The 24472-nt window shown below is 35.5% G+C and overlaps 2 protein-coding genes across 2 annotated transcripts; both read left to right on the forward strand.

Annotated features, from left to right (window-relative positions):
- Positions 1 to 2266: 2266 nt before the first annotated feature.
- mrpl15 (mitochondrial ribosomal protein L15) lies at positions 2267 to 5998 on the forward strand. The gene is made up of 5 exons (XM_083540949.1): positions 2267 to 2441; positions 3349 to 3506; positions 3615 to 3780; positions 4545 to 4668; positions 5552 to 5998. Exons 1-5 carry the CDS (start codon positions 2337 to 2339, stop codon positions 5887 to 5889), a joined length of 891 nt encoding a protein of 296 aa, XP_083397075.1. The 5' UTR covers positions 2267 to 2336; the 3' UTR covers positions 5890 to 5998.
- Positions 5999 to 19937: 13939 nt separating this feature from the next.
- On the forward strand, positions 19938 to 21526 carry sox32 (SRY-box transcription factor 32). Its single transcript, XM_083542979.1, has 2 exons — positions 19938 to 20264; positions 20542 to 21526. Exons 1-2 carry the CDS (start codon positions 19970 to 19972, stop codon positions 21144 to 21146), a joined length of 900 nt encoding a protein of 299 aa, XP_083399105.1. The 5' UTR covers positions 19938 to 19969; the 3' UTR covers positions 21147 to 21526.
- Positions 21527 to 24472: the final 2946 nt, after the last annotated feature.

Here is a 24472-nt window from a genome sequence, read left to right on the forward strand (position 1 = left end):
CTCTCAGTCTGATAACAGATGTCCGGTCAGTTCTAACCATACATGGTGACGTCTTAAATACGTTGCATGAATGAAAAGCCTGATCCTGGATCAGCACTCTGTGTTGTGGGCGGTCCATACCAACAACATACATACCCACGCGCCACACTGACACGGGAAGTCCCGCCTTTTAAAAAGCGCCGTCTTTCTGTCTTCTGATTGGTGGAGTTGTAAAGCTATGAAAAATTCGCGTTTGCTATTGGTTCCTGAAGAACCAATAACAATCTGATAAAGTGGTGGGTGGTGTAGAGGCGGTGTTCTACCGGCATTGGCATTTTTATGTTTTGTCGTTCAGAATGCATAGAAGCCTGCATTTATTATTATTATTATTATTATTATTATTATTATTATTATTATTATTATTATTATTATTATTATTATTAATTATTGTTGTTGTTGTTGTTGTTGTTGTTGTTGTTGTTGTTGATGATGATTAATCAAATAATGAATGGAATTCATGGAATGGAATTTTCTCCTAATTTTTACTTACTAGGTAAAAATAAAATCCTACATTTTCATATTTATTTTAATGAAACAAAAGAAATAAAGAAAGAAAGAAAGAAAGAAAGAAAGAAAGAAAGAAAGAAAGAAATATAAATGTATTTATTTATTGATTTATTTTAATTCATACATGCATTTAAATAGAATAATTAATTAATCACGTATTTAGTTATTGCCCTGAAATTATTATTATTATATATATATATATATATATATATATATATATATATATATATATATATATATATATATATATATATATATATATATATATAGAGAGAGAGATTTTTTTTTACTTTACCCAATGTAACCAAAAATTAAGAAAAAAGTCGACTCAGCTATAAACATTTTGAAATACTCTTTTCCCCTCAAGGATTGATTGTTTCGTAGATGATATTTTTAATTACAATTTTTTTTTTTTTATTAAAATGTTTGCTTTAGAATATTACACATTTTGTCAAGGAATGCACTTCTTTAAAAATTCTTCTGAAAAGGTACTTTGGCTGGTGGCTATTTATTAAGATAAAACTGAATATCTCCTCATGGTGTCATTGACAAAACCACTTAATTAATTTATATGAGCAGACGGGTTGCCAGATTCATTCTACATTGTTCATGTATTTGTAGATATATACAGAAAAGCAGAAATCAACACAAAATATAATTCTGTTTTTTTTTCCCCTTTCAATTCTTAAAATTGTCAGTTAATTCATCTTTCTAGGTTTCTGTATTCATATACAGGATTATGATACTAAATAATTCTAAAATAATTTTTCCCTGTGAGAGTATTATACTATATGTTGGTCCACATCTCAAATGTTGCACTATTTTATGAGTTGCTCAGTAGCTCCTCAAATGACTGTATAAGACTGTAGAAAGGACATTACTAATAATCTTACATTCCAGTGCTCATGTTAGTTCTCACTCTCCAGTGCTCTGTATTGTTTCAAAGATTTATAATCACACTCTTGATGTCACCCAAATGTGGATGGGTTTCCTTTTGAGTCTGGTTCCTCTCAAGGTTTCTTCCTCATAACATCTAAGGGAGTTTTTAGTTGCCACAGTCGCCCAGGCTGCTCATCAGGAATAAATTCACACCATTCACCTTAACTCTTAAATTTTGTGAAGCTGCTGAGACAATGTCTGTTGTCTGACTTGACATCAGACCATAATTTTCCTAAAAATACACATTAAGTGGCGTTTTATTTTTGCACATATATATATATAAATAGTTGTTATTATATAATTTTTGACCCTATTTTCATGCTTTTTAGTTATGCTATACTTTTAATTAACTAAAAAAAAAAAAAACATTTTCTTTTAATTCGTAAATAAGCATTCCGCCACATGTCGTATTCTGTATGTTGACAAATACAATTGGAAATTTGTATTTATATCCCATAAAGCAATAGCAGAATTTCGCTGCATCTAATGTTATTAGGCCTTGATTAGGTGCGGTTTGTACTGGGGATGTAGCTCAGTGGTAGAGCGCATGCTTTGCATGTATGAGGCCCCGGGTTCAATCCCCGGCATCTCCACATGGTTGAAACCTTTTATCAAATACTTCCTCATCATTTATGTATATAAATACACGTAAATAAATATAAATTATGATCTGTTATTTATCTGTTTTAAGCTTCAACGTCTATACAACTTGAATTGTGTACAGAGATTTGACACTTCTCTGCACTTCCTTATCCTGCTCCATGTTTTTCCGGTGCTCTATACCACGTGCTTGTCCGCCATGACACTTGCCCTTGAATATTAGGTTGACTAGCAAATGTGCAGCAAGAGAAATGTCTGCATCCAAGACAACCGGTGGGAAAAGTATAGACATTGTGAGAAATTTACCACGGATAACGCTAGCTAACCTCCGGCCCAATCCCGGTGCAAAGAAAAATGTAAGTAACAATTCTTTAGCAGTGTATTATCATTTGCTAGCAGGTTTAGCTTGTTAGCATGTGCCTTCAGAGTTACTTTGCTAGCTTTAAAAACAGATGCAAAATGTTGAAGCATAGAAATCGTGTCTCTTTATCAGACTCAGACTTAGTCACTGAAGTTACAAAGTCATTTTTTATACTTATACTTAAATTTGCAATAAACAACCACCAGCTTGTTAAACTGCATGTATGTGCAAATACAGTGGATTTCTATAAAGAATATAGTAATAAAATCTCCTGGAAATGTAGTTTAACTATAGTTTAGTACGTTTGCTTTTCTTTAGCTAACCTCAAATATTTCTTTAAAAAGTCCTCGTTCTCCATGTTCCTTTCAGTCAGTAAGGTAAATAAGGAGATACATTCCTATATTGGGATTAAGGGGTTACCCCCTGTTACAAACTAAGAAGTTATGATGTACAGAATGAGGTGTAAAAAATACGTTATATAATGATTTTTATTAATCCATGATTCTTCGTTAATTACTGTATATACTTTTATTCCATCACTGATCTCAGATTGAGCATCATACTCCATTTCGCTAATAATAGCTGGCAAGCAGACCTGCAGATCTTTTAGTACTAGGAACATTGGAAATTGAACTTGTATCTGAAACATATGTATGATAACCAGGATTTATTTTGTGTCCTGCATACATACATTTATGCATACTGAATGCCCTGGAAGGATGTTCAAAAACATCATTATAATGGACAGATTGAGCACAAAATTCTGAAATAGGGGTCTAAGTCTTAAGGGACTTAGTCCCGGTGTTAAGACCCGTATCAGCTTTAAATCTTTTTTTTTTTTTTGGAGGGGGAAGTGTATTGGAGTTCAAGGTTGTACAGCTTAAATCAACGCTTGTCTACAGGAGAAGCGTCGCGGAAGGGGGATGCATGGTGGAAATAAGAGCGGTCGGGGTCATAAAGGTGAACGGCAGCGAGGGAATCGCCCCCGTCTGGGTTTTGAAGGAGGCCAGACGCCCTTCTACCTGCTTATTCCTAAATATGGCTACAATGAGGGGCACAGGTGATCAGACTACACTACTTATGTTCTCTCTTTCTTATCTGATGTTATTAGAATTATACATCTTTTTCATAGTGATTCAAACCGGGCGTTATGTGTATTTGTCTACAGTCGTCGCCAACAGTACCCACCACTCACTCTGCGGAGGCTGCAATATTTAATAGATCTCGGCCGTGTGGATCCTGCTCAGCCCATAGACCTCACGCAGCTCGTCAATGGGAGAGGAGTCACGATCCAGCCACTCAAGCGTGACTACGGGGTCTGTCTTGTGGAAGAGGTTTGTCCGGTATCATTATTATGCATGCATGATATAAAGAATTCCTATACTTAAGAAATCATTTTCACTGGGTAGGGAAATGCAGTGAGAATTTGCCATTACTTTTCATAAATGCAATTTAGAAATAACGAATGCAAAACAATTCAATCTTGATTATATTGCTTTCTGGTTGCAGGAAATCCTGAGTGGAAAGTCATTGCTTTAATTTAGAAGTTATAACAATCTTTATTGCAATTTAATTGTATACGCCTGTTTATTGTCGTATGATACAGTGAAAACTTTTTTTTTTTTTTTTTTTTTTTTTTTTTTTTTTTTTATATGGAAAAAATGTGTAAAGGTATGGTCAGGAACAAGTTCTTTTGTGTGCACATCTCTACATTTACAGCCACAAAGAAACTTCTGCTACATCGAATGTGGTCTTCTTTCTTGTACAGTTTTTACAGCTAATTGTGTGATTTAAAAGCTATTGTAATTTACTGAAGATGCCACACAATGCATGAAATGCTGTGCTGTGGTTAGCATTTGGTTCTCCCACATTTACTACACAGCAAAATGGAGTGCATCCAAGCTGAGATAATTCGGGTTTTTTTTATGATCTCGTACTGAATTTTTATTTTTCATAATGATTGTATTTACCTTTTGCATAAATGCCTTACAACAAAATTAAGTTGAAGTTCATCAAATTGTCCAGATGGGGGCAGCAGTCAGTCATTTTTCAGGTTTATGCATTAAGAGCCAACTAACTGTTCTTGTGTCTGTTCAAGGGAGCTGACATATTCTGTGCTAAGGTGAATTTGGAGGTTCAGCGTGCTTCTGAAGGTGCCATCGCTGCAGTAGAACGCAATGGGGGTGTAATCTCGACCAGCTACTATGACCCTCGCAGCTTAGGTGAGTCACACAGTGTGCATAAACGGAGCTAATGGACTATACAGTAGGCATAGCACAAACAACGGTTGTTTGCAAACTATACAAGGCAAGAAATTATAACAAAATCGTTTAACTGTCAAGAAATCACCCAAAGAGTTTAGCAAAACCATAAAAACGCACAAATAGAGTTTTTGTGTGCCAGAAACAGGGCGAAAATATGACACCCTTTGTAAATCAAAAATAGCTGTTCAATAAAGTCAACATTTTATAAACAAACATAAATACCAATCGAACTCTAAAAAACAAGCATTTCAAACAGCCAATCAGCTTAACCTCTTCATGACTTTGGCTGCACACATGCTGATATTCAAAAACCCCGAATTTTAGCTTATTTTAAAAAGTCCAGTTCTCATACTGTTTTCAGTATTAACATTTTCTCTGTTACAACTTTTTGTTACAGATTTATTGTATGTGGGTTTTTTTTTTTTTTTTTTTTTTTTTTTTCCTTTCAGTAAAATGCTCACTTTAGAATAATGGACGTTTTGTCAATGAATGCACTTATGAATTATTAAGCTAGTAGTTATTATTTTACTTGGCGATTGTTTTTTTCTTTCTTTCTTTCTTTCTTTCTTTCTTTCTTTCTTTCTTTCTTTCTTTCTTTCTTTCTTTCTTTCTTTCTTTCTTTCTTCAGAGATCTATTTCAACAAGTTTGGTTGATCCTTAATCAGAAATAAAATTGAAAAACCGTGATGTAAATCATTTTGCTAATATTATGGATGATGTCAGTATTGTAGAATTTAGTCTAACCTGCTTTTGTGTGTGTGTGTGTGTGTGTGTGTGTGTGTGTGTGTGTGTGTGTGTGTGTGTGTGTGTGTGTGTGTGGGGCGTGTGTGTTTTACTGCAGAAATCCTTGTCAAACCAGTGCCATTCTTCATGACCGGCCAGCCCATTCCAAAGCGTATGCTCCCTGGAGAAGATCTCCTTCCATATTACATAGATGCAAATAACCGCGGTTATCTCGCTGATCCAGAGCAGGTCCAGGCCGCCCGGGTTGCGCTGGCAAAGAAATACGGCTACAGATTACCAGACATATCAAAGGAAACAATGTGCAAAATGTTAGCAGAGAGGAAGGACCCACGACAAATCTTTTTTGGTTTGGCCTCAGGCTGGGTCGTAAATTTGGCAGAGAAGAAGATCCTTAAACCAACTGACATGGATGTACTGAAGTACTACAATTCATAATATTTATTGCAGCTTACTGACACTCAAAAGCCTGCAAAATCTGATTGATGTTTGTGTAAATATGTATCATGTTTTTGTTAATCAGTAATAAATTGTCACCATGCTTTAAGCTTGACTCAAAGTAGACTTGTGTTTGTGTGCCTGCATTAGATGACTACTAATAGCAAGATTTCTCACGTGTTTTAATCACGGTTGTCATTAAGAAGACAAATGTATTACTAACATGTCTTTATGTCTCAATAAGGACACCTGACCACAAGATGTGCTTTTTTTTCTTAAACATCCAATTCCACATTAAGTCCCCGTTTCTCTTCTAATAATGTGCACTCTTCTGAGATGTTCCACTAGATTTTGGTCTGTGGTTGTGGAGATTTGTGTTCATTCAGTCGCAAGGGTGTTAATACTGTCAGGCACTGATTGAAAGGTGAGGAGATCTGGGGTTCAGTCAACCCAATTCATCCCAAAGCTGTTCAGTAGGGTTCAAGTCAGTGCTCTATAGCAGGAGATCTTCTACTCCAGCCCCTGTGAAGGATATCTTCATGAAGCTTGGAACAGGTTTGGATCTTCTGCGCAAGGGAAAGTTTAATGCTTCTGCATACAAAGACATCCTAGATAATTCCATAACTCCAACTTTGTGTTCAAAGTTTGGAGAAGAACCACGTATAGATGTGAAAATCAGGTGTCCATATTAGTCATTGCCGTTCCTTATTTTAAGATTTTAGAGAGAGAGTGTGTGTGTGTGTGTGTGTCAGGAACTTTACAGTAGTATGATCCACACATATTGGCAGTAAGTACAAAGTAGAATACATTTCTACTTCTCTTACTGTTGAAAGAAGCTTACTGTATTGCGAGACACCACAATAATCATCAACCTATCGTCCTCATATAATCTTGTTTTAAACATCTGCCACTAAAAGACAAGCCTCTTAATGGACCATCCTGGAAAATTACTTACTTACTTACTTAGTCTGACCAAACTACAGACCAAGATAGTAGGTGATCTTCTGTCAAGGATAAAGCTCCTAAATTACTGCAAAAAATGTATGGTAAAATAAATGTATTTAAGTAATGTATAAGTCAGAAAATATTTTACCAGCTGGCAAAGATGTTTTACATTCTAAGAAATAAAGGGACCCCCCTGTACTTTTCCTTAGAGAGACACTATTGAGAGCATACTGAGCAGCTGCATCACTGCCTTGGATCACAAAACTCTACAGAGTGTAGTGAGAAGATCATCAGAGTCTCTCATCCCTCTTTATGTAGCCAGAACAACTTAAGTTTAGTCCTTAGCTTTGTGTTTTGTGATGTTGCTCTATGTTGTTTTATGTAGCACCAGGGTTCTGGAGGAACGTTGTCTCATTTTACTGTGTACTGCTTCAGCTATATATATAGTTGAAATGACAATAAAAGCGTCTTGACTTGACATGTTAATGAGGTAATACTCAAGCCTAGGTCTTTTGCAATTTATGTCTTCTTATACACCATGTCTACTAGTAGGTGGACGCCTGACTCTCACATCTAATTGCTGAATGACCCTTCCCAAAACCATTAGCATTAACATGGAGTTGGTCCATTCTTTTAAGAAGCCTTTTAATAGATTTTGGAATATGACTGAGGGAATTCGTACTTATTCACCACAGGATCGTTAAAAACCAGTTGGAATTCCATTCAAAAGGTGTTCAATGTGCTTCCACACCAGTATTAGGAAACCATGATTGTTGCCTTGTGTACAGACTCAATGTCATTTTGAAACAGGAATTCTTGTGAAGAAAAATGTTTATGCTACAGTACAGCCTTTTATCTTAACAATTTGCAATTCTCATTAATACATCTGAACAATTGGGTTTTTTTCTTCTTCAAGGGACCAGCAGTGGCAGAACTTTTACTTTTTACACTCACAATCTTCTGAAAGCCAACGTCTTTATGAGTCGTCAGGCATTTTAGACCCTTCTGTGCTTTCACATTTGTAGCAGCAGTAACCGCATTCATACATCCAGACATATACTAAGGAAGACAAATTATATATAGTTATGAAAATATAACAAAAATGTACAGTTTAGAGTTTCTTTAATTTTTGAGAGTGTACCAAAGGCATTTCTGAAGTGAAGAAATTAGGATCAAGTGGAGCAGGTGAGCGGGAAACGCTGGAAAAACACAAGGCTTTGGGATGTGAAAACAGGAACCAGCTGCATTTCTCCAGCCTCTGTTTTGTGTGTATGTAAATGGCAACCAGGCTAAGCGGCTGTGAACGTGGTGTTACTCACAAACAGCTGTATCCTGACTGAGGTGTTGATTCTCCACCAGCATTGCTGGAGGGAAAAAAATTTGATTAGGTATTAGAGATGAAGTCTGATACAAGAGGAAAACCTTTTGGTCTTTGCAATGACATCAAAGGTGCGAAGATATTTCCTGTATACTTTCCAAAGCTTAGTGATGATCGTGTTATAATATGTCCTGAGGTGAAGGGTCCTCATTTACCAGACACATTCCTGACATTCTGACTGAATTCTGGAAGAAATGTGGCTAATGAAGAAAATACAGATCAAATAATGGCATTATCGACTGTTGCACAATAGGCAAATATTTCACCCATGAGCACTGATAGGTTATGATTGGAAGCTGGGTATTGATAGTCTATAGGTTTTATCGTCTAGTTGAGTCTCAATACGTTTTAATAAGTATTTTATCAATAAGAAATTAATAAGTAATTTGTTAAGTAATTTAAATAAAATTTTACTGCCTTGACTTTCTTACTTCATGGGTGTTACGTAAAGACAATATTTCAACACAAACTGGCACACGAGTTTAGGACATATTTCAACAAAGTATATGAGATCACTTGACCCTTTTCAGCCATTTTTTCCCCTGAGCTTTGCAAACAGGGGTTACTACAGTCTATTTATAGCACAGGCTTACAGATATTGTCACAAGGCAGCCTGAGTCTCCTTTGGCTTTATCGAAGGAAGCACATGTTTGTGTTGACTTTGGTGTGTGTGTGTGTGTGTGTGTGTGTGTGTGTGTGTGTGTGTGTGTGTGAATAAGAAAAAGAGAGATATGTGCTCAGTTTGCTTAAATCATGTTTTCTTTCATACAAGATTCAATAAAGCATTTATTTATTTTCAATTTATTAGCATTTGATTTTGCTATTAAAAATAATAAATTGTTCACTTTTTCAATACGCTGAGCTGGAGAATAGCTCATGCTATTATGTAGGGCAGTTCATAGTTGATTAGGTCCTGCATTGTCTTGTTGGTCATTTATCACCCTCGTCCTGGAGTTGCTGTAAACTGAACTTCGTCTTGGAGCATTTTAATATCTTTTTCCATCCAAGTCCCAGTAGGCTAGTCTTTTGGGCTGATCTGTCCACACTGGGCCTTGAGGTGAACCGAGGGTGGCGCATGTGTATGATGGAGTGTTTTCCTGCCGCCAATAATAAAGCGAGATTTACATGGCCAGAAAAGGGCAGGAAGAGAGGTCCGACTGCTCTCAGCGCAACTCTCTAAATAAATCAAAATCTCAGGAAAGCGAGGCCACAATCAGTGTTTATGAACGAACACCAGTGCTTATCTTCAAAGCAGCAGAGAGCCAGTGTTCAGCACACACTGAACACCAAACCCACTGAGTGTGTACATGTGTGTTTGTGTGTGTGTGTGTGTGTGTGTGTGTGTGTGTGTGTGTGTGTGTGTGTGTGTGTGTGTGTGTCAAAAAGTGAAAGAGAATGACAGATACAAATTCAGTAAAATTCTCTCGAATGCATTAACTGTGGACTCAAGTATAACTTTTTAATATTTAGGTAAATGGATTACATGTTTTTTTTAGATTTTCTTTCTAGAGTTAAAAATGTTCCTGCGAGAAAACAATCTGTTTTAGGGTCCTTTTGCATGTACTCAGTGCTCAGTTCAAATGAGAGCAAATACTTTCATGTCCAAAGATTTCAGCTACCAAATGTAGCTTTGTGTGAACTTCACTGATCCATTAATTCTGGGTGGTGAGTAAATTGAGTAAACTCGAGGTCTTTTTCAGGTCCCTAAATTTGAATTTCACAAAAAAACTAAAATGTCACACATCAACACATAGATCATGCAGATGTTCATGTAACACTATGTAATTTAGTTATTAGTAATTGGATGACATAGCTGTCTTTTGAGGTTCTAAAGAACTTTCACTTTTACTAATAACCATGACCTGCCTGTGTGTTCCCCACGCAGGAAAAAACATTTCTTGTTGTGTCTCTGTTTTCTAATGAAAACAGACACAAGACCTACTTCAGTTATTAAACACTGGCTATTCTCTACTTTTTTATTTTTGTTTTGTAAATGCTTTATTCAGTGTAAAACATTCTTGTTTTTACATGGTTAACATCTTAAACTGAGGAGTAGTACAATAATAATTAGAGTAAAATGCTATGCCATTATAACCATAATAATATTCTGGAATATAATTTAGAAGAGTAGTGAATGATTTCAAAAATTGCCACGATTAAACATGTCACATCCCTATTACTCACGATTTATAAGACCGCCCACAGTTTTCATTAGTCATTAAGATTGAGCACAATAAATGCTACTCAAATGATAAGCATAAAATGATGTGAAGTCTTGGATATATATATAAATGACACATGCATATTAAATGTATACATACACTGTATGGATAAAAGTATTAGGACATGTTTTTTCGTCTATATGTGGTTCTTCCCTGAACTGTTACCACAAAGTTTGAGGCACATACTGTAAATGTTAAGCATGTCTTTGGATGCAATAGCACTATTCATTTTCACTTGAACAAGAAGACTCAATCCTGTTTCAGCATTACAATGCCCCTGTGCACAAAGTGAGCTCCAGGGAGATATGTTTCAGTCGGTTTATGGTGTAAAATCTTGAGTGGCCTATTATAGAGCTCTATCCTCAACCCTATTGAATACCTTTAGAATGATTTGGAAAGCTGTTTACACTCTACATCAGCACCTAATTCTACTAATGTCTTTGTAGCCGTATAAGCATAAATCTAAAGCAAAATAAAGCTAAAATAAAGCACACTACTGATTCGAGTGAAACATTATTAAAACACCAAATTGGGAATAAATGTGTACTGCCAAAGCTCAATAACCCCCAGCTTATTTATGAATGAAATGTTAATTAATTGAAAAGGCTATATAGGAATGAAACAGATAATAAGATATTAATAATCAATTGTATTGAAATTGAGGTCATTTGTATAATACATCTGTATTACATAATACTGAATTTTCAGGAAGTTTTCAGCTGCTTCACACAAAGATTTGTTTAAATTTATTTACACTTTATACTATACTATACTATACTATACTATACTATACTATACTATACTATACTATACTATACAGGTAGTCGTCGACTTGGAACCACGATTGGTTCCGACAGGCCCGGTCGTAACACGATTTGGTCGTAAGTAGAGTAGGCTATATGTACAGTATTGTGAAATGATGTTATGAAAATCTCTAAGTAGTATTTGTTCATTTTATGCCATTTGTATCATCTCTACACCATTTTGATTCACGAATTCTTTCTTTATCTTTCAAAGTCGTGGAGATGGTAGTGCTGCCGGAAGCTGGTACGCACTGTCGTACCCCGCGGCTTGTGGTCGTAAAGTCGAATGGTTGTAAGTTGACTACCTGTACTATACTATACTATACTATACTATACTATACTATACTATACTATACTATACTATACTATACTCTATTCTATACGATACTATACTGTAATGTAATATACTGTACTGTACTGTATTCTATACTATACTGTAATGTAATATACTGTACTGTATTTTATACTATAATATACTGTAAGATAATATACTGTACTGTACCCTATTCTATATTATACTATACTGTAATGTATTCCATACTATACTATATTTTAATATAATATACTGTACTGTATACTATACTATACTATACTATACTATTCTATACTATATTTTAATATACTATACTATACTATACTATACTATACTATACTATTCTATACTATACTATACTATACTATACTATACTATACTATACTATACTCTATTCTATACGATACTATACTGTAATGTAATATACTGTACTGTACTGTATTCTATACTATACTGTAATGTAATATACTGTACTGTATTTTATACTATAATATACTGTAAGATAATATACTGTACTGTACCCTATTCTATATTATACTATACTGTAATGTATTCTATACTATACTATATTTTAATATAATATACTGTACTGTATACTATACTATACTATACTATTCTATACTATACTATACTATATTTTAATATACTATACTATACTATACTATACTATTCTATACTATACTATTCTATACTATACTATACTATACTATACTATACTATACTATACTCTATTCTATACGATACTATACTGTAATGTAATATACTGTACTGTACTGTATTCTATACTATACTGTAATGTAATATACTGTACTGTATTTTATACTATAATATACTGTAAGATAATATACTGTACTGTACCCTATTCTATATTATACTATACTGTAATGTATTCTATACTATACTATATTTTAATATAATATACTGTACTGTATACTATACTATACTATACTATACTATTCTATACTATACTATACTATATTTTACAATATACTATACTATAATATACTATACTATTCTATACTATACTATACTATACTATACTATACTATACTATACTATACTATACTATACTATACTATACTAAAGGAACCAGAATAAATCCTTTGCTAATATTAACTTACATGTGCATTATGTAAGGTTAGTATTAGGTTGCCTAGACAATAAACAGCAATTCTGTATAAATTGCACTTTGGAAACCCCCTTGTAAAAAAGTGTGTGCGTGTGTATGTGTGTGAACTGGAATGCCTCTTTGTATGCGTGTGTGTTAGGTTCAGAGCTGAATACAGTGCAGTAGCCTGCTGTGACATACAGTAGTTGATCACAGCTGCTTGAGAGGTGAACAATAGTTTCAGGGGGGCCAGGGGCTGATAATGCCGTCTTATCACATACACCAACTGGAATACAATTCAGCATTAGCACTGAATGCTAGTGTGCTATAAATCCTTTAACACACACACACAAACACACACACACACATACATACACTTACTCTTACTCTTACTCTTACTCTCTCTTTCTCTCTCTCTCTCTCTCTCTCTCTCTCTCTCTCTCTCTCTCTCTCTCTCTCTCTCTCTCTCTCTCTCTCTCTCTCACTCTTTCTCTTCAAAGGCTCATGTGTTCCAAGTGCACCTTTGACATGACTAGGATTGGACTGGTGTTAGGGGTCAACAATGTGTGGTCACAAATTTAATCGATATAAAACTCTAAATAATTAGTCAGAGCTTTAGCATTTTGAATATGATGTATTTTCAATTTAATGTTATTTGTACAATAACTACACTCACGTTATGCTGCTGTGGTTTCAGTGGCAAAAAAAACTGCTCAAAAACATGTGTAGGTCATCAGTTTTATATTACAATTCCAAATACACAATATAAAATGCAGTTTCACAGTGAATATAGAAACTAGAAACTATAAAATGTATATATATATATATATTACTGTCTTACAAAAGTCACATCTTGTGTTGATCATATTGGAATTGCTCAATTCAACTTTAATAAAACTTGAAAAAGCACTTAATATTGCAAATTATAAAAAGATGTACATATAAAAAGATTATTCTGTGTGTGTGTGTGTGTGTGTGTGTGTGTGTGTGTGTGTGTGTGTGTGTGTGTGTGTGTGTGTGTGTGTGTGTGTGTGTGTGTGTGGCGGGTGCGTGCAAATGCATGTGTTTGTGTATTATCTACTCTGAGAGGTGGGGTGTCATTGTGTTTCACTAATGAGGCCTCTGTAAGCACAGTGCCCCAGGGGTCTTGTAATCCTCTGTGGGTGTGTGTTTGTGTGTTGTCTTACAGGCCCCAGACCCCTGTTTGAGGAGGGGGTGTGGGGCAATACACTCAGACTGTACTCATACTCACCTGCTTATCTGCTGGAGAAACAGAGGGTGAAAGGATGAGGTCTGTACACCTATCTGATTCCACTGGCAGCTGACACAATGCAGTTTGATACTAAAACAATGCCCATTTAATGCAGCTCTGTAGGGAAGAGCCTCTTGCTCTCACACTCTCTTTCACCCACTCTCTTGCACACACATACACACACACGCACACTCAAATGTTATGTGATAAAGATCTTCGAAACATAGTTGCCCTTCTGCTTTTGTCATGTTTGTCTCTACCAAAAACAAAATCGTTCTCAGATAGAGAACCTTTCCTCATAACTGTCATTAAATAAAATTTCACATGCAAAGTATAGAAAGTTAGTACATAAAGGGATTCAATATGCACACATTTCTGCAAAATCCCAAAACGTATTATGTAAAACAGCCAAAAAAAAAAAGAAATGAAAAGCTTCATCAGACTTTTAGTAGTCAGAAGAAACACTTAGTCCATGTAGCCCTTAGCCCACCCAGTCCAAGTATGCAGTCCAAAGCAGCCCAATGTTTTGCGCTGCCGTATCCAGCAGGTAAATCCAACCAGTTCTACATGACCCAATATTTCCAAGAAGTATATCCCAGCATAACATGATCTGGACATGGGGAAAGAGGTGCAAATTCTCCAGAGTTCCTCACACTTACTGGCTCTGCTCTGTTCTGACACTGTTCTGCTCAGTCTCATATATGTCTGCTGTCCAATACAATGGAACATTGTGTTCAAGACAATCCCCATTCACACAGCACAGAGGTCATTCAATTGCACACAATCTAGCTGTGGATTACCACATTCCAGATGATCTGCGCCAACATTTAACACACGCCCACACACAACTCTATATACAGGTACATATAAAGGTGAAATAAAATTTTCTAAACAGTATTCCAAAGAGAATCTTATATATTATTTTAATTCTTTTATATTTATATTCATGTATCACTCTCTGGGTGGTGTATTCTGCATTATTATTTCAAATAGCATTTTTTTTTTAAATTTGTATTTCTTCACTTGTAAAACTATTTTGATATGAGTAAAAATGAATATGTAGATATTATTAGTGTGCACTGCAATGGACACGCATCCATTGCAGTATAGCATAGGATAGCATTTTACTTTATAGGTGTTAAAATAATAATTGTATTAATAATAATAATGATAACAAAGTAATTATTATTATTATTATTATTATTATTATTATTATTATTGTTATTATTATTATTAATAATATTAATATTATTATAATTACTGCCATTATTTTCGGTTAAAGAAGTCCTCAGTTAGAGATGCTGACTTCCCACTTTCATGTTTATTCAAATCTTGTACCAAATGTTTCCTGTAAACGCTCCCTGATAAATGATTAAGTGAATGGATGAATGAATGGATGAATGGATGAATGAATGAATGAATGAATGAATGAATACATGCCCTTTGGGTTTATTAGGCAGGTTAAATTTTCTTTGCATTCAAATAGGAATACCCCGCCAAATCAGCCTACAATCTCTGGAAAAAAACAACAACTTTTTTTTAATTAACATTTATTTGAAAAGGGATCGTGTACAATTTTAACATAGAATTTTACATTTGATGCATTGTACCGAATTTGGACGATAGCTAGTTTTCATCCACGTTCCCTTGGGAGGTAGTAATAATAAACAAACAATACAATTATTCAGCAGTTTCAAAGTACAAATGCTTGGGTGTTGGTGTTGCCCTCAAATACCTTATAGATACCTTATAGATAAGTCCTGAATGATTGTCCTCTCAGTTAAAGTAATATAATTGAGAAGGAATATTATTAGGGTACATAATTGCATTGTACTTTTACTTCTCAGATTAAAAATGTATTAGATTGAAATAATGTAAGTTTATTTGACTGTGTGTCTGTTACATGCAAATGTCTGTATATATAAATATAAAAAAAAATTGTTCAACATATATCAATAGATCTTAAAAGACTATTGTTGTAGATACTTTATACTACATACACATTTTGCAAGAAAAATATACACACTTAAGATGCAAATTATGCAATGACAACGAAATATGGCATTGGCCAGTGAAAAAAAAAAATATATATATATATATATATATATTTTTTTTTTTTTTTTTTTTTTAACTGTATATTGTAACCTACTCACTGGCCAATGTGATTTTACATTTAATTAAATATGATTTGCACCATATATATTTCCTGTCATGGTGCAAATGTCAACCGAAACTACTAACATTATTGTATTCACGCTGAGTCGCGCGCTGTCATTAACTAACCCCGTTAGCGGCCTGCGCTCGCGTTCACGCGCACATGTGGATTCGGCACTTCTGCTCTACAGCGCAGCTTTTACCCAGAAAAAAGGAATCACTTATTAGTGTAAACACACATTAAGCCACCAGAGAAATGTGTATTGGTGTGCTGTCATTTCGCTCCTTTTGTATGCAAATCGATACATCATAAGAAGTGTATTCACATTTGGGAAGTGTACAAGCTTAGAAGGTGGATATGTTTTGTGGATTGCATTATCGATACGACACTGCACTTCGACTCCTATTCCTGCAGCTGCTATCATATTTATTTGTACATTTATTTCATTTTCATTTTTCCGAATAAATTCCACCAATCTATCAATTGCACTGTCGAACTACATTCTTAAGCAAGAAAGCAATGTTTTTATTGCATATTACCAATATAATAAATTGCGCAATTATTAATTGTATGCACCCTTTATTAAATGCATGCATATCCTTCTAAAGGCAAAATGATCATTTGAAGTTATAGATGATAGATGGAAGCTTTTGGTTTTGGATTTTTTTCAATGCAATAAAAAACCAACTCAATGCTTTTGATCATCCCGAACATCATCTTGTTGTTGTGACGGCTTTTGTAATGTTGTTACTTGGTCTTATGGAGCATTTTCCTTCATCGCATCATCTCAAGATCAAATTAGTCTCTAATTAACAAATACTTAATCATCCTGGTTCTCGTGACCTCAGTGATGAGAATAAAGCACAACCCAAAATAAATAGCACGAGGCGCTTCACTTCCAATTTGATTACCCGCAGTATCATTAGACTGTCTAACATGTGTGTTATACCTGAAGTGTATCGATTAACGGACGCATCGTCTCTGCTTTGTGATGAGGGGAAACAAGTTTCAGTGCAGCCGGCCGGCGCGCAGACATGAGCTAGACCATCCAGATAAAAATCTAAACCTTGATCATTGGCCTCATTGAATTAACTGCGAGGCCAGTTCTGAATGGATGACTGTGTGTTTGATCAAGGTGTCAACGCGATTCTGTCCATGATTATATTATGGCTGCTGAGGTATTAACAGGGAATTGGAGTCTCTCTCTCTCTCTCTCTCTCTCTCTCTCTCTCTCTCTCTCTCTCTAACACACACACACACACACGCACGCACGCCACCACCACCACCACCAGCAGCAGCAGCAGGTGCATTAATCCAACCAGAACTCCCCTCCACCATTAGTGCTCCTGTGTGTATTAGAACTGCAAGATAAAACTCTCTCCATCAAAACTCCAATGTATACTCAGTTTTTCAAACACACATAACTGCAGTATGCACCATTTCTAATTCATTTTGGTCATTCTTGCATAGAAGAGACATTAAAAGAACAAAATTGTACACAAAGGGGCATAACAATCAGCAGGGGAATTTTCTCCTGAATAGAAACAATGCGTCAGATTGAACTTTCTTTTTTTATTTTCAATTCTGTGAAGAATGTAATGGAATGAACTTTCAGCATTTAGCAAACTCACTTATGTCTTTATCATGTACATGTCCTCGTGCTATTGCAGTCATGTGAGGAAGAATACTACCAAGCTTAATCCATGACAGAGTGTGGTTTCATTATAGACTGAGGGTGAGAGTTTGTTTGTTTTTTTATTATGACATAAAGGAAGTTCACTACATTAAGTAATGGAGTGAAGTAAAGAACGATTGATTTATCTGTTGTAAAATGTACATTAAATTAATCCTTTTCATGTTTTAATACTCTAATCAACATGGGCATGAACAAATATGAATGCTTTATGCAAATGTATGTTCAAACCATATTCAACATAGAGCATGAAGACAAAACAATCTTGTAAATGTTTTAAAGTAATTATGATGTTTTAAATTACATAAATCATTAGGAAACCAAATTTAACTTTTGCTATGCTTCCACACGGACGCTTTTAACTGCCGGATATGTGCATCATGGCGGATTTTGATGCTTGATTTGAGACTTGGCTAAACCAAATGTTTAGTGTTCATTAGTTAATAAAAGTAGTGGTGTTAAAATGAATTTGCGCTAATATTTACAGCCCACATATAAACATTCTGAAAGTCAGCAAGTGCGAATGTTAGCATAGGTTGTTTTGAGATTCAATCTTTTGTTTTCTGGGTTGAATCAAGGCTATTCGATTCAAATACAGTTTGTCATGATGCCTAACATGCAGAAGAAAGCAGTTTCTGAGATGGAATAAATGCATTATTGGTACCAGTTACACAAGGCACAATGCTTTATCAGAAAAGGTGTTCTTTGGGTAAATATGTGTGAATGAGGAATGTTTTACTGCAGGTAGAAAGACAATTAACCCACCAGTGTAGCAAAATAAAGTGCAGACTAGTGCAATTCTTCTGCACCTCAGTTGCAAAGCACGATGGACTGACTACAAGACTTAACTATACAGCACTTTGTTTCCATAAAAGATATTGACATTTCGGGTAAGAAAGCCGCCCTTGGTTAATCCCATAGGGAGCTCTGTCAGGGAGTTTTGATGGCCGGGATTTTTTTTTTCTTTTTGTGTCCGAAGGGAAAATAAAGTGCGCACGGCTTGTTGCGCTCGTGCACCACTCCAAGGCCACATTTCCTTCCTACAGTTACAGGTTTCCGTGCGCGAATCTTATCGTTCCCAAAAACCTGAGGCTTAGCAAAATAACCTTCACAACATGCTCTTTCAAGTCTCAGTCTCACGCACGTCTGTCAATACATGCCTTTATAATAACATATACATGTCATCATCTGCATCCTATAACTATGTACATAGACTTACAATGTACATTATACTGTATAGCTATTGGACTGGGTCGGAGTATAGACATTTTGGCAAGGGTGGCATGGTGAGACTGGCCTGAACGTGAACTCTTTACTGGTAAATATTGAAGCATGCTCACGTCTGGCAGCAGTACACACAGCAGCAGTACTTGATCTTGTCAGGCATTGATGTCTAAAAAGTCTAAACAAGAATCATGATATAAATAGCTAACTGGAAGGACATTGAAATTGACTATGAAAAAATCTTGGGCAAAAAATCCAAATATTAAAGATTTAATGGCCTTAATATGAAATCATTGGCAAAGCAAGAATGAAAACAAATCCATTCCTGACACCTTGTTGGCAAACACAGGAATGCATTCAACTGTTTAGTGGCTGAAAGCTAGAAACTCACTAATATACATTTTGCAATAAAATGTGAACTCAATAATAATAATAGAAATTCGATTGTTTCATGTGAATTTTTACATTCACACACAGATGTTTCCAAAGACCCATGAAGATATTTATATTTAATGAAACTACATGGACTCTCCTTTTTTTGTAATAAAACTGTCTGCAAGTTTACCCATAAGCCTTATATATTCAAATAAAATAAAATAAAAGAAGGGAAATCCTTCCCATGATAATTTTTTATTATGTTATTTGTGTTAAATTCTTTCCCATTTCTTTGCCAATTATTTCTTGTTCTATTTTTTTTTTTACACGTTTATTACCAAACTATTTGGGATCTTGGCCCATTTTTGTTTTGCCCAGGAGTGCATGTATTTTAATTTGGTAGGCTTGAAAATTAAAAAACAAAATGAATGTATTTGATCATTTCTTGAACTCTGGGTCTTGCTCTGAGTTCTCACTTAGGTGGGAAACCTGCGGAGGCTCACACCTTTAATCCACTCCTCTGTGCGCCCATTGGTCCGCGCTCCGCTTAAAGTCCGACTGGGACTCTGGGATTGACATGGACAGGCTGAAGAAGAAGTCTTAAAGACGGTCATGTACTTTGACAGAATGTTTCCGTCTCTAGATATGGTCGCCATGCAAGACATACTAGAGAGCGAGCAGCGCTGTTATGCGCCGTCTGGACAGCCCGAGATTTCTGTTTTAGGGCCTTCCAGCCCGGCATCGGCTGACTCTGAGCTCAGCTGCTCCAGTCCGGAAACCAAACCGACACCGGAAACACGAGTGAGGAGACCCCTGAACGCCTTCATCATTTGGACGAAAGAGGAACGAAGACGTCTTGCGCAGCTCAACCCAGATCTGGAAAACACCGACCTGAGTAAAATACTTGGTAAGTGAAACATATATATTTTTTTACCTATAATGTATACACACAGATAAAACACACAATATATGTTGCACACAATAAACACAAAATGCCATTCCAAATCTTCCATTGGCCTATATCAATTTAGAGCCACATCTAATCAGAGATCAGTGTTCATGAAGGCCTTTCTAATCATCTGATTGACTGAATCAGGAATGCCACTGTCCAGAACTAAACACGGACAATTAAAGATTGATAAGTTTTCCGGGCCAATTTCTAATATTTTTTTTGTGCTCTTTAGGCAAGACCTGGAAAGCCATGTCTCTGGCAGAGAAACGTCCATACATGCAGGAGGCGGAAAGACTGAGGGTCCAACACACCATTGACCATCCCAACTACAAATACCGTCCCCGTCGTCGCAAGAACAACAAGCGTGCTGCCAAGATGCCTTCAAATGAAACCAACGTCTCACCCAACTTTCACCTCAGCTATATGCTCCAGAACCAGGCTCTTCAATATCCGTACACACACTCACACACTCTGCCTAACTCATACACACACCCTCACAGTCCTGGTTTTCAGCATCACCCTGGCCAATCGCAGAATATGGCAGCATTTACGAATGGAGGGCTAACGTTTCCAGATGGAGCAGTGCTCTTGAACTCATCTTTAGCATGCCCACAGCAGTCCGTATACTCAGCAGAACCTCAGCTATACTACAGTTCCCAGCATGCAGTGCAGCAGAGAGGAGACCAGTGGGGCTGGCGGGGTGCAGAAGTGTGTGCCTGTGTCCTGTGTTCAGGAGGACCATCACTAGAATTTTACCTGGAACAGGTACGAGTGGACATGCTTGACCAGCTGGATCGCAGTGAGTTTGACCAGTATCTCAATCCTGTCCAGCCCTAAGACCAACATTATCAATGAACACCATAAACCGACCACACTTCAGTGTTATAACCCAACAGATCAAACCACAGAGTGGCCTGTTTGGTACAAACGTTTGGTTGGTTTGGTTTAGTTTCATTTCCTGTTACGTTTGTGCATTAAAAGAGATTTGTGTATAGAAATATTTGTATTTATTTTTGATGTTCATTGGTGCTTGAATATAAAATGATTTAAATCTTACCATCAGTAGACTTCATATTCTAAGATGTATTATCTGCCTCACTTTAACTTGTTCAAAATTTGAACAATTTGTTGAACAAATTGTTCAAAATATTTTTTGTCTCAGAGATTTATATGCTCAGCATATGTCACTGTATATTTGGAATGTGTATTTATTACTTGTGGGAAAAGTCCAATTACAGATTCTATAAATAAAATGTTACGGGTGTGTTTTCCATCTCTGAAAAATCTTGAATGATGTTAAAAGGCTTGGGTCTATTTCCTCATTTCCAGAAATGTTCACAAGGTTCATGTAAGGTCAGGATACAGAGGTCCTGCTATTCTTTCATTGTTCTTCATTTAGACCCTTTTTGTCTGAGTGGTTGATCATGTCAGGAGCATGATGATGATTGGTTCTTTGGACATATCTCCACTGCTTATCTTTCCCAACAGTTAAGGTTTTTCACAAGCCTGCATTTTTATATTGCACACACAACTCAAGCATTTCAGAATTAGGAGGAAAACATTTATAATGCTACTGAGGAGATGTTTGCATACCGCTGGGCTTGAATGTGTGTTTGTATAACACTGAGTTTAATCCATTCGGAGTCCACCTAAATAATACATGTTTGCATTCTGGGTGGAGTCACAGTCCTGGATGTCAGTCAAAGAATAACATTAACTCCCCAAAATGCATCAATGTAGGGCAAATTATACGTAAATTATAGTGTTGCAATATAAGCAATCGAAGCTAAATATTGTGGGTAGAATTGTTGATTTGTCAGATATCAATATTTCAAAACATTAAGAATTTGAACTGTTCCCTAGTCACAAGCACAAAGAATGTTCTTCATTCTACTACCAAAACTCATGCAAAGATTTAAAAATAAAATTAAACTAATATTTACATAATGTTTGAATGCTATAAATCTGCATATGTTTTATTAATTTTTTTCCTTCAACTTGCAAGCAATACGAACAATGCATAACGACATTTTAATTATTTCCTGTTAGGGAGTTTTACCTTTATGATCTATGACAATTAGCAAGGGAATTTACAGAATTTGGAAATTATTTCATAAGTGATATGCTATTTAGAAGAAACTAAAAATCAAATCCATTTCCATATACAGCGCAAAACTTTGGAATGTGAAAGATTGATTTTTACAAGTTATGTTTTAGTTATGTTTGCTCAGTGTTACAGGCTACAGAGTTATGTGCTAAAAGGAAATAACCCTCATTAGAACAGGAGTACTGAATATTTCCTGTTGAACAAGCTGAGTGGGCTTTAAGCTACATGAGTAACTGTGTGAAATAATGTTCCTGCTTGAACTCTCATGTGGCAAATGTTCCAGCATTGCTTTGTAAACGCTGGAAAAAAAAAATTGTTAAGGGAGAAGAGAATAGAAGGTGGAACATGTTAGGAAAGATTTGAACAAATGTTGAATTGAAGACGGAAAATGGAAGTGAAGCAACAATGTGGAGTAGCAACAAATGAATTATAACACTAAAATGCAAAATATTTAGACAAAAAAAAGGTTTTAAAAGAGCTTAAAATTATAAAAGAATTTATCCGTAACGTATAATCATACATTAAACTTATTTATACTGTGTAGTATCCTTCTTGTAGTTAACCCTATAAAGTCATGTCATATGGTTCACATATTGTTTGTTTGTTTGTTTGTTTATTACTTTTACATGTACTGTATGTATGTATGCATACTTTTAGACAAAGGTTGATTGGACCAGGGTAGAAAAAAATGCTAAACGCAAAGATGCCTTCAATAACAATTGCATATATTATTTTTGTATTAATCAAAATGTATTTAAAATGCATCCAACAACAGTAAACTTAACAAAGGGAATAGTTTTCGCTTGACAACTGTTAGAATGCATCTGTGCAGTTTTCTAAGAAAATGGTCTTGCCAATTTTAAACATCTTGGAGAATCTGTCACAGTTTTCAGAATTGAACAAACCTATTTGCTTTGGATTCTGCAAGATATTGTTATTTGTTAAAAAAAAAAGTGGTCTAATGCATAATATGTTACCTTTTTGTGACAGAAATATTTTTTAAAAATATTTCATTTGGAATATAATAAATGTTTTTTGGAATTATTTTCTTATTTTTTGTTCTACTGATTTTATATTCATTATATTATATATGGGGGGAGTGGTGGCTCCAGCGGTTAAGGCGCTGGGTTACAGGTCGGGGGTTCAAGCCCCGGTATCGCCAAGCTGCCACTCTTGGGCCCTTGAGCAAGGCCCTTAACCCTCTATGCTCCAGGGGACCCTTACGAGAAAAATAAATCAAGGACCGTGACGTCGGAGCGACGTGGGGCCGCCTTCCCGTGGGCTCACCACCTGCAGGACCATAGTGTCTGGGGAATCTGCTTAGACTGCTGCCCCCGCGACCCGAATTACGGATAAGCGGGAGAAGATGATGAGATGAATGATTTTATATTATAAACATCATAAAATAAATACCCAAAAAAAAGAAAACTGGTATAAAAATTGGGTGCTCATTAGGGTGCAAAGAAGCATGAGAACCCACTTACATCTTGTAAAAGTTTGATGCCAATTTAAGTGCTTTTTATTCACAAACAAAACTCCATAAATGCAAATAAAGATGTAAAAAAGGATATCACAGACAACATACTAATACATGGTTACAATAATCATTAGTTTAAATCAGTGCAATGTTTCAAAGCTGGTCATGTGAATGGATGACGCATATGGAAGGATAAATGTAAAACAGTGTTTCAGTATCGTACAGGTAAGAATGTAGAATCAATAGGCAGCTTAATTTTTTTTGTTTGGTTCTCTATACAATAATGTTTTAGTAAAGCAGCACTAAATGATCATAAAAGATTACCCGGAATTATTTAATATTTACCTCATTATAATAAAAATGGGTGTAGCTATCGATTTTTATTTGATTAAAAGAAAACGATCCAGGTTGCAAAAAGAAAATACATTTTTGTATCTTTTTCACTTAAACATTAAAATGATCATCAAGAGACATTTATATATTGGTGTAGTTTTATCAGTACTAGTTAATAAGTGTTTGGTCCTGGCAGAGCTTCTGTATAGAGAAGTAGTGTAATCGCGCCATGTTTACTGAAGCTCT

This window comes from Silurus aristotelis (assembly GCF_946808225.1).
Source record: "Silurus aristotelis genome assembly, chromosome: 5".
NCBI classification, from domain to species: Eukaryota; Metazoa; Chordata; class Actinopteri; order Siluriformes; family Siluridae; genus Silurus; species Silurus aristotelis.

Coding starts and splice junctions, on each gene's coding strand:
- sox32 (XM_083542979.1), top strand. CDS start 19,970: ATGTACTTTGACAGAATGTTTCCGTCTCTAGATATGGTCGCCATGCAA. Junction 20,265..20,541: donor CGACCTGAGTAAAATACTTG/GTAAGTGAAACA, acceptor TGTGCTCTTTAG/GCAAGACCTGGAAAGCCATG.
- mrpl15 (XM_083540949.1), top strand. CDS start 2,337: ATGTCTGCATCCAAGACAACCGGTGGGAAAAGTATAGACATTGTGAGA. Junction 2,442..3,348: donor ATCCCGGTGCAAAGAAAAAT/GTAAGTAACAAT, acceptor GCTTGTCTACAG/GAGAAGCGTCGCGGAAGGGG. Junction 3,781..4,544: donor GGGTCTGTCTTGTGGAAGAG/GTTTGTCCGGTA, acceptor TGTCTGTTCAAG/GGAGCTGACATATTCTGTGC.